We start from the raw sequence: 14,855 nt of genomic DNA on the forward strand, positions 1-14,855 counted from the left end.
AGCCACTCACCAAGCATTATCTCACAAATTCAATTGCGAGGCTCACGAAACATATCATGAAATATTGGCACTTTTTCCGATTTCGCGATTCGCATGTAACTCCTCTGTTTATTATCTGTATTCCACTTGTTCAATTTGTAATGGTAATATGTATATATATCATACAATATTATTTCCGACGAAACTATCTATAAATACTTTAAATCGATTTCAATATAAAATAATATACAAGTATAATAGATAGAAAATTAAAACATATACTATGTACTAATTTATAATGTGCTGAAGATGAGTATAAGAATAAATTTAAAATGAAAACAATGATTTATCGGTACCAGGAACTACCATTGTCGTGTCTAAGAAACTTGCCCTAAGCTCTACCATGCACCGATTATTACATGTATGAATCATACTTTAAAAGTAATTGTTGATTTACTATTTTCAAGATCAATTATTCTGCAATCTTGATAAATTAATTTTATTTATTGTTTCCTTCCAAACTGACATTAATGTAATTCAATAGATTTAAGAAAATTAGAATAATGCTGTATGGTATGTCATTTTATTTTTTATAAGATATTATATATATGTTTGACACTTTATCATGAATAATCCGGCTGTAAAGAAATCTTTCTCATATCTGAAAATATATACCCTGTACAGTTTGTAGAGCGCAACCTTTACTGTATTTCACCTGTTCCTCTGTAGATAGCGCCACCTTTACTGTAGTTCACCTATTACTCTGTAGATAGCGCAACTACAAGTTTAAAATTTTAATTTCAAAGTTCCAAAATGATAGAATAATTGTGTTTTAAATAACTATATAGGCACTTTAAATAATTAGTTATTGAATCCTAAGTATATATTGAAATGATGCAATGATTTTTGTTTTCTATATATGCTTGCAACATGAAACCGGTCTTTTGTAATAGTTTAACTGGATGACGGAATTTTGAACACGCCTTTCTTGTTAATGACTACTTCAAGGGTGTATTTCCTATCTTGGTAAAATATTATTTTAGTCTTAATTTCTAACGTGTACAGTAGCATGCCGTGTTGTTATTTATTAACTAAGTAGTTTGAATTAAACTACAAGTAGAAATTCTTTGTAAAAGTTATATAATTATAAAATTTAACAAAAATGACATCAAAAAATGACAACAAAATTATCGAAAAAATCAACTCTGAAAGGTATATTACATACGATATTCTAACCTTTAATAAAATAAATAGTTACTTAATTGATGTAACCTGAATTTTGTATCTTTATAGTGAGCAGCCTAGTAGCAATAAAAGAAAAAGCTATATAGATTGGGAGGATTATTTTATGGCTCTCGCCTTTTTAAGTGCAAAACGTAGCAAAGATCCTCGTACTCAAGTTGGGGCATGTATAGTAAATGAACAGAAGCAAGTTGTAGGTATTGGATATAATGGAATGCCCAATGGTTGTAGCGATGATGTCTTTCCTTGGACTAAAGAGTCTGTCGATCCATTGGAAACAAAGACTTTATATGGTGAGCTAATAACATCTCATTAATTTTCAACATGATTATATTTGTATTATATAATATAGTGTAATATTGTATTGTAACAATGATAATAATGAATTTGCAGTATGTCACGCAGAAGTTAATGCTATTTTAAATACGGGCTGTAAAAATATTAAAAATTGTACCATATACGTTTCTCTATTTCCATGTAATGAATGTGCTAAAGTAATAATACAGTCTGGAATAAAAACAGTCAAATATGTGTCAGATAAATATGCAAAGAAGAAAAAAATTCAAGCTGCAAAAAGAATGTTTGATGCCGTAGGCGTTACATACAGGTATTTGAATTATGCAGATTGCATATATTTATTCTTATTAAATTTGTATAAGTGTCAGATTATGGCAAGAAACCATAAGACTTGTATTACTTGACATGATTTATTTCCTTAAAATTATTAATTAAAATTCAAATTTCTAGTATTTAATACATGCGTTTCAATATGTGCAGAATGTACGTCTAAACTGTATTAACATTAATTCATTTATAATATTACGCTATTGTTGTAGTATTATTTAATAACATTGTAAATCTTTTTTTCTAGCAAATATATTCCTAAGCACAAAAAGTTAATTATTGATTTTGATGAGATTGACTCTACTGAAGATAAGGAAATAAATATTGAAAATGGAAGTAGTTGAACAAAAATAATGTAAGTGACAAAGATGACAATGTCTGTAATGAAAAGCTTTCCAGTGTATATATTCATGATTTATTTCATTTTTTAATGACATTTTGCAGATTTAAATCTGTAATATTAATTCTTTAACATAAACATGAATTACAGTTTTACTGTAAAAAGACTGATTACCATTATTTACATGCAAAACTAAATTAGGTACAAATGGAAAATAGAAATACCCCTATTTTAGATTTTTACAGGTCTATTTGTAGTTTTAACATTATCCATATAATATGGAAAATAAATAAAACAATGTACAGAAAATGAAAGAATTTAGCAATAATACAAAGATACTATACTTTTATCAAGATGTAATATTATCTGCAACAGTATTGCAAACGATGTACTGTACAAGTGTAAATAGTAGTATGATCAAATATGGCATGGTAGAAACATGTAACAAGTGTGTATCATTTCCATGATAAAATAATATTTCAATATCATTTTTTACAAAACGACTGAAGGAGAGGCGATTGTTGATACGTGATATAATATTTTCATGTTGACTTGTTATTAATGTAACAACAAACAGGAATTGAACACAGAGTTTTGATGCATACGATAATGATACGTTTATATACATACTATACATATCCATGTTCTTGTCTTTAAAATATTACTTCACGTTTGTAAACACCGCTATAATGAAGAAAAGTTACATAAAGAAAGTAATTATACGTGATGATTGAATTCATCATATAGAAAAATATTTAATATTGTAAAAATGTATGGGTATTTTATATATAAACACAGATATTAACATTTGTAAAAAGCGTACTTGGCTATAAACGTTATCCTTTAATACCATAAAATTTGGGCAATTTTTGCACAAATCATAAACTATTCAATCTGTAAATAGCGGTTGCAGAAAATATAATAACAGCTTATTGCAAATGGCAGTATATTACTAATACAATGATTAAAGTAATAACCACATTTAAATAATCATTGACTTCATTTTCCAATTTTTATTCTTTTCTGTTTTATGTCCTTTCGTAATCGTATACGTTGAAAAATTTTGCATGAAGCCTATATGATGAATTCATTTACATGAGGAGATGGAAGAGGATATGGGTTGAGGTACCCATGCTTATCGTTTGCTCGTACGATTAAATCAAGGACTCAAAGGCAAATCTAAACTGAATCTTCTAAAAATTAATGTACCATCCTTAATCAACATTGTTTATTTCTTAAAGATTTAATAATTAGTTATGAGCGGAGTAGAAATTTTTATACTGAGGTAACAACCTCCGATAAAGATTGGAGCAATTAATATATATATAATGTATATATATATATCTTTTTTTCGAAATGTAATAATTATGCAGGAGTTTAAGCGTACTGTAAATAATGTATTATAAAAAAAAATAGTATTAAAAGATAGCAACACTTCGGTAGATGCATGGTCGAAAAGTTGAGTATGACGCGAATGGTGTATGATAATATGCATTAATTTTTCTAATGATAGTCTTTTACAAGAAGAAACACTTCGTATATCGATAGACTAGCATGGTGGTCATATCATATTTCCTTTGCATTGTACAATAATTAAATGACTAATGGTAAAGTGAATGAGTAAAACTTCTACATTATCGCTTATGTTACGACATTATTTATGTAGCCCTGAGAAACATTCCATGCATTTACAGAAGGTATCAGTTTAATCAATACAATTATGTTCATTATATTTTGATAGAAGATTATTCCATCGATTAACTTTGGATGTACGTATTGAGTTTTTGTCCATTGTATGTTACGAATGAATTGAAATGTTAAATATACATTACTATGACTCGATGCAAATATCTTATTTTTATGATTACCATTAAGTCGACTTTGAATGAGCTTTCAACATTGGCATAATATTAACTAATCGCAAAATTATACTCTATGACTTAAATAAGATAGGAAATGTGTGTGTATATGTATTTATACATATATATCGTTAAAGTAGTAGGTGAAATATATACAAACATTATCACTAGTTTTTAGTATCTGTATCTTATTGAATTCTTTTACTTTTTTTTCATTCAAGGAAACTCACGACTTATAAGTATGTACTGGTATTTCAAAAAATAAACGAGGCAATCATAACATCGTTCGATTTGTATCGGTAAATTTGAACATTACCTTTTATTAAAATTTCTGTAATCCGTTGACATACAGATGTATGATATTTTTTTCGTTTGCTTGGTTTGCTATTGACACTTATTGTTTTCGATTTATCATATACTTTGGTAATCTGCGTACACAATATATGCACTTTTATTGTTCTTATAATAACTTTCACAGAGACTTTCGCAAATGGATGCTATTTCCATATTGACTGCTATCTCGATGGAATATCAGGGCTCCAATCCAAACGTAGATTATTACCCTGGCTTTAAACACAGGAATAAAATCGTGTTTCTAGAAGAAAAACATTAGATCGTTCACTTGACAAGTTTGAACGGTTTTTGCGAATGAAGTGAACTGGAGAAGTTAGTATATGACTTGGAACAAAGTCTATTCTCAAAAAGTAGCGACGAACATGCGTGGTACAATTATCGGTGCTCGATGATCGTCTAGTTTCTCAACTCTACACAGTAGAGTATTTATGTAGACATCGCTGAAAATAGTACACCTTAACATCAAGTAGAAATATTCATAGAACGCGCATACGAATGTATACAAGTCTTGTATTTTGTACCAATGTGTTAGTTTACGCACGTCATATATTTTACACACTGTACTTCACCCCATCCCTCCCTGCCCTGCCCCAATCCCATCTATGCACTAAACATTTTCACACTTTGTCAATCCTTCTTTTCAACGTGACCGCTCTGTTGATAGAGTGCTCGTTTAATTCGTTCTGTTCCAATTGTTAATTAATATTTAGCTAAAGCCATCCTTTTCTTCGTTCACCTAAAATTCGGGACCGTGCCAGAGGCGCTTGTCTCGCGTCCCATCGTGTTATAATTTATTATTAAAGATTATTTATTCAGCACTGTCCCAGCACTGTTCACACTACATGAATCTTCCCAGGAACAGTTCGTATATAATACATGTTTAATAATTATCAATATTAAATCCGCCAATTTCGCTTCTTCTTTCACTACATATGTTCATTCGTCCGCGTGCCTTTTACATTCAACGTTAGTTTCTTTGCTCTTTTTTTTTTGTTCTTTTTCTTAAACGTAGATCAGAGCGAATCTCAGCACACTCCTCCTCCATTGCCTCGTCGTCTAACTACGCAATGATTCGCTAACGCTGGATAGCGCGTGCCTGGATCAGTTCTTGATGGAATTCTCTTTCTCTTGATGCTTGATCGTCACCGTCAGCTTTGTCTCCGGCGGTCGAAAAGCGGTCGCGTATGGGAAGTATTTGTGACATTTCGCCATATAGTCGGCGATTGTAGAGTCGCAATGGCCAAAGTCACCATTGCGCAACGATTCCAATACTTTTGTACAATTCTGTAGTGTTACACCTTCGAGATCATCAATGTTTGTGGCGAGGGAGAGAGCTTTTGTTTGAGCGGACGGGTCCAGGACGTACAACATCCTCGCACCCTGAAGCAAATGCGGCAGTGAGTTTCGATTCTTTTTTAGGAATTCCGCGTTCAATTGAGTGGGCGTTGAAGTCGAGTAGATTCCTGCAGTTTGTCGCTTTACTACCTCGCCTACTGGTCCTTCAGACGGCGAGCGGTTAGTATGCAACATGAAACGTACCAGGCACGTGTGGAGGTCCGGATTGTTAGGATCTAGATCATGCGCACGTTTTATCGACCTTAACATTAACAACGTACGACCTGCAAAAGGCGTTTAATTTTTTAAATGAAATCTAATAGTAAAATACATTGCCTTAAAAATCAATGATTATTTGCAACTATAATTATTAATCTTTTTCTTTAACAAGAATGTTACAAATGATTTGTGTCGCCAATGCTGTACTGCTACGTACCTTTACGAATGTATATTTCAAATGCCATAAGGTGCGTCTCTATTCTGTTCGATGCCAAGTCTTGCAGTGGTTGTAAAAATTTGATTGCTTGCTCGAGAGGATCCTCAACCTGAAAATAATAGCTCGAATCAAATTTCATATCATCTCGAGGACATTAACTCGTCGGATTTACACGATTTACTGACCCTTTCCAATTTCTCTGGTATAAGTTCATCTAGCGTAGGCTGTTCTAAATCGGGATCGGTCTGTTGCCGCGACTTATTGTGCTGTTCCCTCTTTTCTTGGGCTTGGGCAGCCTGTTGTCGTTCCAGTTCAGCCTTTCTACGTTGTTTTCTTTGCTTGTTTCTCAATTTCTTCAATTCTGATGGCGCTAGATTTTCTGTAAAATGAAAACGAAAACAAGTTATTAACATGCACGATTACGATGGTAATAATATTATCGATAAATTGAGTTGCTATGATTGAACGAAATATAAATCCAGTGATAAACTTGATAAGCAGCCGTCATTACATGATACATCAACGATGTCGAAGACTATTCTTGTCATTGGAAATTCATTTGGAGAGAATTTCATCAATTCTTAGAAATTACACTCAGGAATTCCCTTAATTCAACACTGCTGTCTATAGGCAAAGAATCAAAATGCCAATTCATCGTACCCTAATTGAAAGATCTAAACTCATTCAATCGCCCTAAGGCTGGAAACACGCGTTTATTCAACGGTTTATTCAATAACTAGTTTACGAGCCGCCTTGTACCTTTTTTCCAGCGAGCGCACGTAAATTGCGTCTAACAGCAGAAATTCCCCTGTTGTCCTGAATTTTCAAGTACCGTAATATCATCGTAATTGCAGCAATGATAAATACGTGAACGCTGAAACTGTCCCCGACGCGGTTTCGACACGCACACCACTTTTACCGGCGCGAGCTCGCCCGAGCTGTGTCGAACCAAGGTCAAGCGGTTCCGTCGCGCGGCAAAAGCGATTCCGGTCGGTTTCGCAAAACGTTTTCTAACTTTTCCTCGCCTCTGGTCGTGGTCAGACCTACTGACAGCTGTTTGTAGGTCTGGCATGCGTGCACGTGTCACGCGTGCACCGCAGTCACGTGCAGTCCCGCAGACACTACCCGTGAGAGATCGTAACTTACCGGAGGGAAAGGTGGAACCTGTCCCTATCGCGATCGTGATCACGATCAACTTCCCGAATAGATTTTATAGTTTCAACTTTATAGTATAGGGGTGCTCCATTTATAAAAACGAAATATTAGTTGGCGACCGTGCCTTGTAAAATTTTGTCAGACCGTGCAAGAATTGAGTAAGACGGACCCCGTGTCAGGAAGCTTTTTTCGAGATCGATTTTTTCGTGAAAAAAAAGAAAGAAAGGTAATTACGCAAGCAACGTATAATTTTAATAAAAATATTCAAACAAGGATGCTAGAAGAGGTGGTTGCAACATCGTGTTTATCGATAGGATCGGCGCTTCGTAACAGCCAGGCTTCTGACGAAAACTTTTCTTTTCTAATTAGATGAAAATTTGCAACGAGTCCCGGCATCGATCACTCTGATTTATAATTAATCGTGGAAAGTACTGTTCGAAGCGGTCGAGGAGGTTCGAGTTTATTGCGCTAATTCCCCTACACTTAACTTGCTCAGTGGGCATTAACGGCTTAATTACCGTCCTATTAATGCAGTTTTATAACACGAAAATCACTTGCGCGCTTTCCAATTATGTAAGGAACAGTCAATGCGTTATTTGGACGCGGTAGAAAGAGAGACTGGCTCTATGCTTCGTAAATTCGTGACTACGCACGTATGATTTCTTGTTCTTTTCCTGTAGCCATCGAACGATCTTCATCACGAGGTCTAATTATATTTGCAAACGATATCGAAACGAAAGAAATTTTGGAAGCAAGTAGAAACGAAGAATATTCGATAGTTCAATCGCGTGATAAAATAGAAATAATAATATTTACACAATATGTTATGCAGTTGTCTCTGGGACGATGTGTCATTTGATTCTTTTTTTTTTTTTTTAATGTCTTTTGAGCATGATAACAAGCGATTATTATGAGATAGACGAGGAAGAAATCGATGAATTAGAGTATACGATCGATCTTAATTGTACACAATACATAGATGTTTGATTTATTCACCTTTGCTCGATCTCCACGATTTTGTTCGATTTCACCTTGAAGATGTAATTTGGCTTCCTTCCTTATATTCATTAAGCGTGTAAAAATAAAGATTATCATTGACTGTGTTTTTAAAACACACATATTACACCACCGTCAGATTGTACAATCACACACCGTGATAACGTATTTTACGAAAACAATGGTTAAAACAGTGATGATGACGTCCAACGAGAACACGACAACACGCGAATATTACGAGATAATCGAGAAAAAAATCAAAATGAGCTCGAAGATATGATCGATCATAATCGTGCACGATAGAAGTTTGGTTTGTTCATCTTTGTTCGATCTCTTCGATCTTGTTCCATTCAATCTTGAGGATGTAATTCGGTTTCCTATTTTACATTTATCGAGCGTGAAAAAATAAAGGTTATCATTGACGATGTATTGAATATATCCGAAACGTATCACGTCTCCAGCCTTAGGTTGCACAACCACGCAAAATGATAACGTAATTTGTGCAAACAATGGTAAAAACGGAGACACAGAGGATAATTAGAGACTTTGACGTAATCAGTGCTTATCTCTCTTTTTCTCTCTCGTCTTCATAAAATAGTCGACGAATAAATCTTAGCGCGTGTCATTCTTAGTGTTTGGACATCATTCGTGGTATTGCTGTCTTACAAAATCTCAATTTAACCCTCTTTTCCCACTATTTTCTACTCGTGTCTCATTTTTTATTCCCTTCCTACGAGTATGTTTATAACAATATACAATATTTCCATGTTTATTTTTGTATGTGTATATATATACACACATATAGGTTTACATTTTTCATTGGTTTTCAATGACAAGAAGAAAAATTACTTTCGCTTGTATCGTTGTCTGTATCTTCGATATATTATCACTTCGAATCAATCACTTCAAAGAATAAGGACTGTACATAAAAAGTCTTCACGCGTCAAATTTGATTTACGCAATTCCATAAATGCGCCGCAAGGGCTATCCCTCGGACTTCTATTCCAAACAATCAATCATCTTATACCTACAATAGATCTAACTCGTTTCAAAAGACTAGTATCGAACGGTCAGCGATTTTAATTGGTCTGAGTGGCGCGGGAAAATATCGTCGGCAATTAGGGACCGGTATGCGGCTGACAGGCGAAGAATTTTTCATCCTTGACAAAGGGGGACCTTGCCAGCGTGCATTACGACCGCGTTGCGGAATGTGGAGCAACAGGCGGTACCCGCACGCAACGACGTTTATGCAAATCTCATCCCCATCGATTACCACAGTGTGATCATTAGATCGTGGATTTTTATGCAAATTCCTATTTTTGCAAACGCAACTAAAGAAATGCTACCCTAAATCATTTTTGCTTAACTCCAAAATAAACCGCGGATTTTTATTCATTTATACAAATTTGAAGGTACAAAAATGTATAGAATGCACATTTAATAACTCGAAACTATAAAGAAGAATATTCGTTAAAATATTTGGTAGGCGAAATAGATCTTAGGTTCTTTTCTTAAATTACATTTCTTAAATTACATTGGTAAAGATATTTCAATTTGCATAGATATCTGCGATTAAATTATAACCAATACCTTGGACATTTCATACGTTTCTGCGTACGAATGCTTTGCACTTTTTAATCTTCCTACAGGCTCATAAATATATGCGTTGACACGGCCTTGTTAATCGAGGAAATCGATCCGAATCGCGATTTCCTGCTATGGGCAACGCCTCGAAAATTCGATTTTATCGACGAGGCCCTCTTTCCATTACGAAAGTGGTGACGTTGTAGAGGAGCATCGTAATTGCGCGTCGAATTCCGACACAAATGGCGCATGCTGGCCCTCGCGGTTCGACGATCGATGATTTCTATTTGGATCGCGTCTGACGAATTTCACACGATTCTGATAGCTGTAGAAAGTAAGCGCGAGTAAACTCGTGTTCGGCAATTTCTTTCGTGTTTGCTTGTGTAGGATCGTCACACCCTTTGTTTCCTACGTGATCGTATTTTGTATTTTTAGCGCTATGCCGAGTATTTTTATCCTAGCCTTTAACATTACTTTTCATCTTTTTCGTTTTGCAACCTCCTTTAAAAAATTCTCTATATCTACAGTAAGTGTAGAAATGACAATCAATTTCGGTAAAATCCTTGTCGAACGTTGTTTCTTTAAAACATTTTATCAAATAAAAAATATTTACATATTTTTCAAAACTTTCAGATTGAGTTTCATAAAGAAATATTTATTTATTACCTTTCGCGAAGATATTGAGAAATACTCAGGAACAAGCGAGAAATACACGCAATAAGTATACGTACAAAAGCACTACCTGAACCTGAAATTATATATAGTACAATTACCCAATGTGAGTTCAAAATGAAAATAATCTCTATTTTTCGTCGCAAATTAAAATCTCAACGCTTCTTTCTTCCTTGCTTTACAAGTTCCATCTTCAAGTATCTGGATTATTTTTAAATCAGGTCACTTCGATAAAGCGATAAACCTGAATCCCATCTTAGAAATAGGTCACCGATCAACCCAAACGGCACGCGCTGTCCAAAACTCAACGTCCCCCATTTGTCGTCCGTACGAAACGTCCTCGTCAGCGTTTTAAAAATACGTGCACCGACGTCGGAATTTCGTTTTGCATAAAACGCATCTGACGCGTGCAACGGATCCAGTTTTGCTAGGTGAAATAATTACGGTTAGGTAAGACGCTGCAAGCAAGTAGTGCAAATGACGGGGGCGGCAAGGTTGGTGGATACAAAAAGGCAGTGCGTCTCGCTTAAATCGCCGTCATTAAAACGCTGGGAGAGAAACAACGAGAGAACGGCGAATAAAAATGTTCAAATGACGCTTTTATCTTCGTAATCGAGTACACAGAAGTGTAGCTGTTATTTCGATTTAACTAGCCACACGCTGTCGCAAACATGCGCCCACGAGCGTCCTCAACGAGCCATTTTTGTTTCTTCCTGCGGTTTCCTAGCTTATCGTGAAAATCGACTTTTGCTAATCGACGTCGCAGGGGACCTCAATAAATTCAACTGTATCCGGAATAAAGAGAAAAGTCGAATGGTTTCGAAATGTCCATATTTGCAGTAGTTTGTTATTTTTTAATGCAACGATGCACTCTATAATGTAACAGTTGCAGTTCTTTTTCAATGAAGTTATACACGTTTTCCTTTTAGACACGTTATTCTTTTCGTATATTCTATCCGAACACTCTTAATGAACGTATTAGATCAGGGTGTTCGAAATTTGACAGTTACAGAAGTTTTTGATTAGAAGATGACTCGATTTTTAACACTTTCGTATTAAATTGTTCGATACCGACATACCAATAGATCAATAGCATATCAAATAACGATAGAATATATCGACATATATCAACATGTCAAACGGAGGAATAAATTTAATAGCGATTGAAATCGATCGTTGCGCTTCCAAGAAATCCACACAAATGTATTGGCCATTGAATATTAATTCGCACGTTGTCTAGTATGCGGTACCGCTAGCCTCGATGTATTCAGTCAATCTAACGGACAACGAAGGCAATAAATAATTAGATTTTTGCCGCGGGGAGACGCGCTGCTGCCTTCCTTCGTTTCCTCGCGCCCTTTGCACGCATATAATCACATCATGTCGCCATGAAGTTTTCCTTCGTTCGGTGAAAGTCGAACGCGGAAATGGATAAACGATACTGGTAATCTGTTGCTCAATACTCGATAAAGGAATAACGTTGATGAAGTTACAACGAGTGAGCGAAGAATAAAGCTTTAATTGATGTCATAGAGTAAAGGCAATTAACAGTATCGTGAAGTATCGTTTCCAGACATTGTGTATATTAGAGAGAGTAGAGATAGCCTTGAAAACTGATTGATATTAGTCTAAATTTATTTCTTTTTTTTTTATTTTTTAATTGCATTCTACGTTGAAATTTTGAATGAATATCGAAGAAAGCTTATCTGAAACGAATAAAGAATATCTTTTATAAAGAGAAGAAGAAGCTAAATCTAAGGGAGGCCAGTGAAAAGCTTTGTTCTCATCCGCGCTTAATTAGTTCTATACTTAACGCCATACAAACTACACATTTCATCCACTTGTCCAATAACGTTAAATTTATCGAGGTAATACGTTACGTAAGAAGTACTTTGCTTTGCCGTTCAATGGTTAATGGCCGCGTAGTTTTTCTTTCAGCTATTCATAACTCTGTCTTGGTAGGAACGCGAGATATTTCTATCGAGTATTGAAAAACATAAAAGAAGATTATTAATTTGAAGTTATGCGGGGTTTCGAGTTGCGTAATTTCTACTGCAGCACTAAGTAGAGTCGTGCGGATACTTTCGTGGTGAATACGGGTACAAGCGGAAGTTCAAGAACGCACATACGGTCAACAATCGGAATGCACGCAACGATGCGGCAGGCTTGTCAGTGTCGAGGGGAATCGGTTGACAGAAATCCAGGTGAATTCAAAATGAAAAGATTTCGTAACTGTACGTAGCGACTTTTACCACTTTGCATCGAAACAATCGAGCTTTGTTCCGGGTTGACGTTTATTTCGAACGAACTTGGTTTCTTCGAATTTTCCAGAGAACAAGCGTATCTTACTTTACTGAAACTTACTTTAGAATAGAAAAATACGGCCTCTAGATAAAACGAGAAATCTATTATACGAGCAGATAAAATTGCATTGGACCTCTTTGACTCAAGAACAAACTGACCATTGCGATTTCCTGTGTTTCGAACGTTATCAACGCCTCGAAATCTAATGGAACCGATTATTTATTACTGTACGTTACGAGACAATACCAGGATTATCGGTTATATGAAATTGAAAGCGGAGAAAGGTGTAAAACAAAACTTAACAACGAAAGTTATTGGAACTACGTAATCGTGGTACGCAACAATGTGTGTCTGTAAAAATCGTAAACAATATCGATCACACAAGAATACAGATTCAGGAAAAAACTAACAACAATGTAACTTTGAGATCCATTATGTTGCACAACGCTGATTGTATCTTAGACATAAATTGGACAATTGTTGTCGTACAATATTTAACAATAAATACAACTGCAATACTTGGAAGGCGTTACGTACGAGCAGAACCATCGATTACCTAATGTTGAACTCAAAAGAGAATGTTATTTAAATTTAAAAGTAGTATCTAGATTTTAATGATTTTTTAAATAAATATCGCTTATGTGTGGTCACGTGTACGTTCGACTAAAATTCAAGGAGAAAGCAAAAATGGTCGAAGATTAGACATAATAATGGTTCCCCGAACTGCACAATGCCATGCCAGATACAATAGCCACAGACATTTCCATACGATTTCAATGACATGTGCTACTAGGAAATGTAGTGACAACAGTACGTGACGTTACGTTGATTGTCATTAATTGACAATACATATCGACTATGGATAATTGAAGGTACGAAAGGTACGATAGAAATTCAAAATTAAAGTAACGACTTTGTAATAAAAAATTTATCAATGTAGAAGTTCAGATTATAACTTGACAGAAGATCGCTTAAATGAGAAAAAAAGGCAACCACACGACTGAATTCTTCAGCTTACGCAATGTTATTTTAGAAGCAACGCCCTCAACGTCATCACATTCTTTCTATGATACACGATATCCAGAAACTTAACAATCACGATGCTCTATATATAATCGTAGAATATACGAGCGATTGATCAGCCTCAACTAAATAATAAAACAGTTAACAAAAAAACCCTAATCGCAATGCGATAATTCTTCAATCTCGAATCATCATGAATCTCTATCAATAACGTTATGTTAAACTGAAATAAAAATTACTCGACGGTTAGAGACTACAGAAGAATCTTCCAGATCATACGACATCGTCCTAGAAACAACTCTCATCGATGTCTCTTCTCTACCAAGTACTTGAACAATACTAAGAAACGGCGACTGCAAGTAGTACACCATTAACAGACGATGCAGAAATTGTCGATTACACGAGTGTGTTTCACGATTATAAGGAACGCAACGAGGAACGATAATGCTCCTCCATGAAAATGACGGTAATCGCTAAGAAAAAGTCGCGTCTCCTATGATCGTCGTTGCGACGCGTGCCGCCTCATGTTTTTTTCCATTTCGTAATCCATTACCATGGATATAGACTATTCATTTTGTCGTAGTAGAGCGTAGTTACAAGGTCTGACAAATTATGATGAAATTACCAGCGCCGTTCGTCTTTAATAGCACGAGCCTCTCCTAGTTCCATAGTTCATTCATTCATGCAAAATCTTTCTATTCCTTTGTTTTCGAATTGCATAAATATTCACAGTCTAACGTTAATATTTATAGACGCGATGCCCATAGGAACATTTTCTCAACGAATCTGAAGAAATAATCATTGAAACATGATTATCCGTATTCATCTGAAAAACAAAAAATATCGATGTCAAAGGATCACGCAGGGGTTACGTTGGACAAATTATCATTCAGAAATATTCGTGTAAATTAGCGAGGATTCGTTAACACGCGTTTACAGAGAGAATCAAACT

At 35.1% G+C, this 14,855-nt stretch overlaps 2 protein-coding genes across 2 annotated transcripts in view; one reads left to right on the forward strand and one right to left on the reverse strand.

Annotated features, from left to right (window-relative positions):
• The first annotated feature begins 1,013 nt into the window (after positions 1-1,013).
• LOC117213799 (deoxycytidylate deaminase) lies at positions 1,014-4,028 on the forward strand. The gene is made up of 5 exons (XM_033459459.1): positions 1,014-1,191; positions 1,273-1,514; positions 1,615-1,828; positions 2,093-2,200; positions 2,431-4,028. The coding sequence occupies exons 1-4, from the start codon at positions 1,142-1,144 to the stop codon at positions 2,187-2,189; spliced, it is 603 nt and encodes a 200-aa protein (XP_033315350.1). The 5' UTR covers positions 1,014-1,141; the 3' UTR covers positions 2,190-2,200; positions 2,431-4,028.
• Positions 4,029-4,240: 212 nt separating this feature from the next.
• The window catches only part of LOC117213798 (N-alpha-acetyltransferase 15, NatA auxiliary subunit), a 45,196-nt gene continuing 34,581 nt past the window's right edge, over positions 4,241-14,855 (reverse strand). The window contains exons 9-11 of the mRNA XM_033459458.1: positions 6,355-6,548; positions 6,170-6,278; positions 4,241-6,017 (exon numbers count right to left, since the gene is read on the reverse strand). Coding sequence (XP_033315349.1) covers positions 5,500-6,017; positions 6,170-6,278; positions 6,355-6,548 — 821 coding nt within the window. The 3' untranslated portion in view covers positions 4,241-5,499. The remainder of the gene's footprint in view (positions 6,018-6,169; positions 6,279-6,354; positions 6,549-14,855) is intronic.

Source organism: Bombus bifarius, unplaced genomic scaffold (genome assembly GCF_011952205.1).
Source record: "Bombus bifarius isolate JDL3187 unplaced genomic scaffold, Bbif_JDL3187 scf7180000009125, whole genome shotgun sequence".
Taxonomy (NCBI): domain Eukaryota; kingdom Metazoa; phylum Arthropoda; class Insecta; order Hymenoptera; family Apidae; genus Bombus; species Bombus bifarius.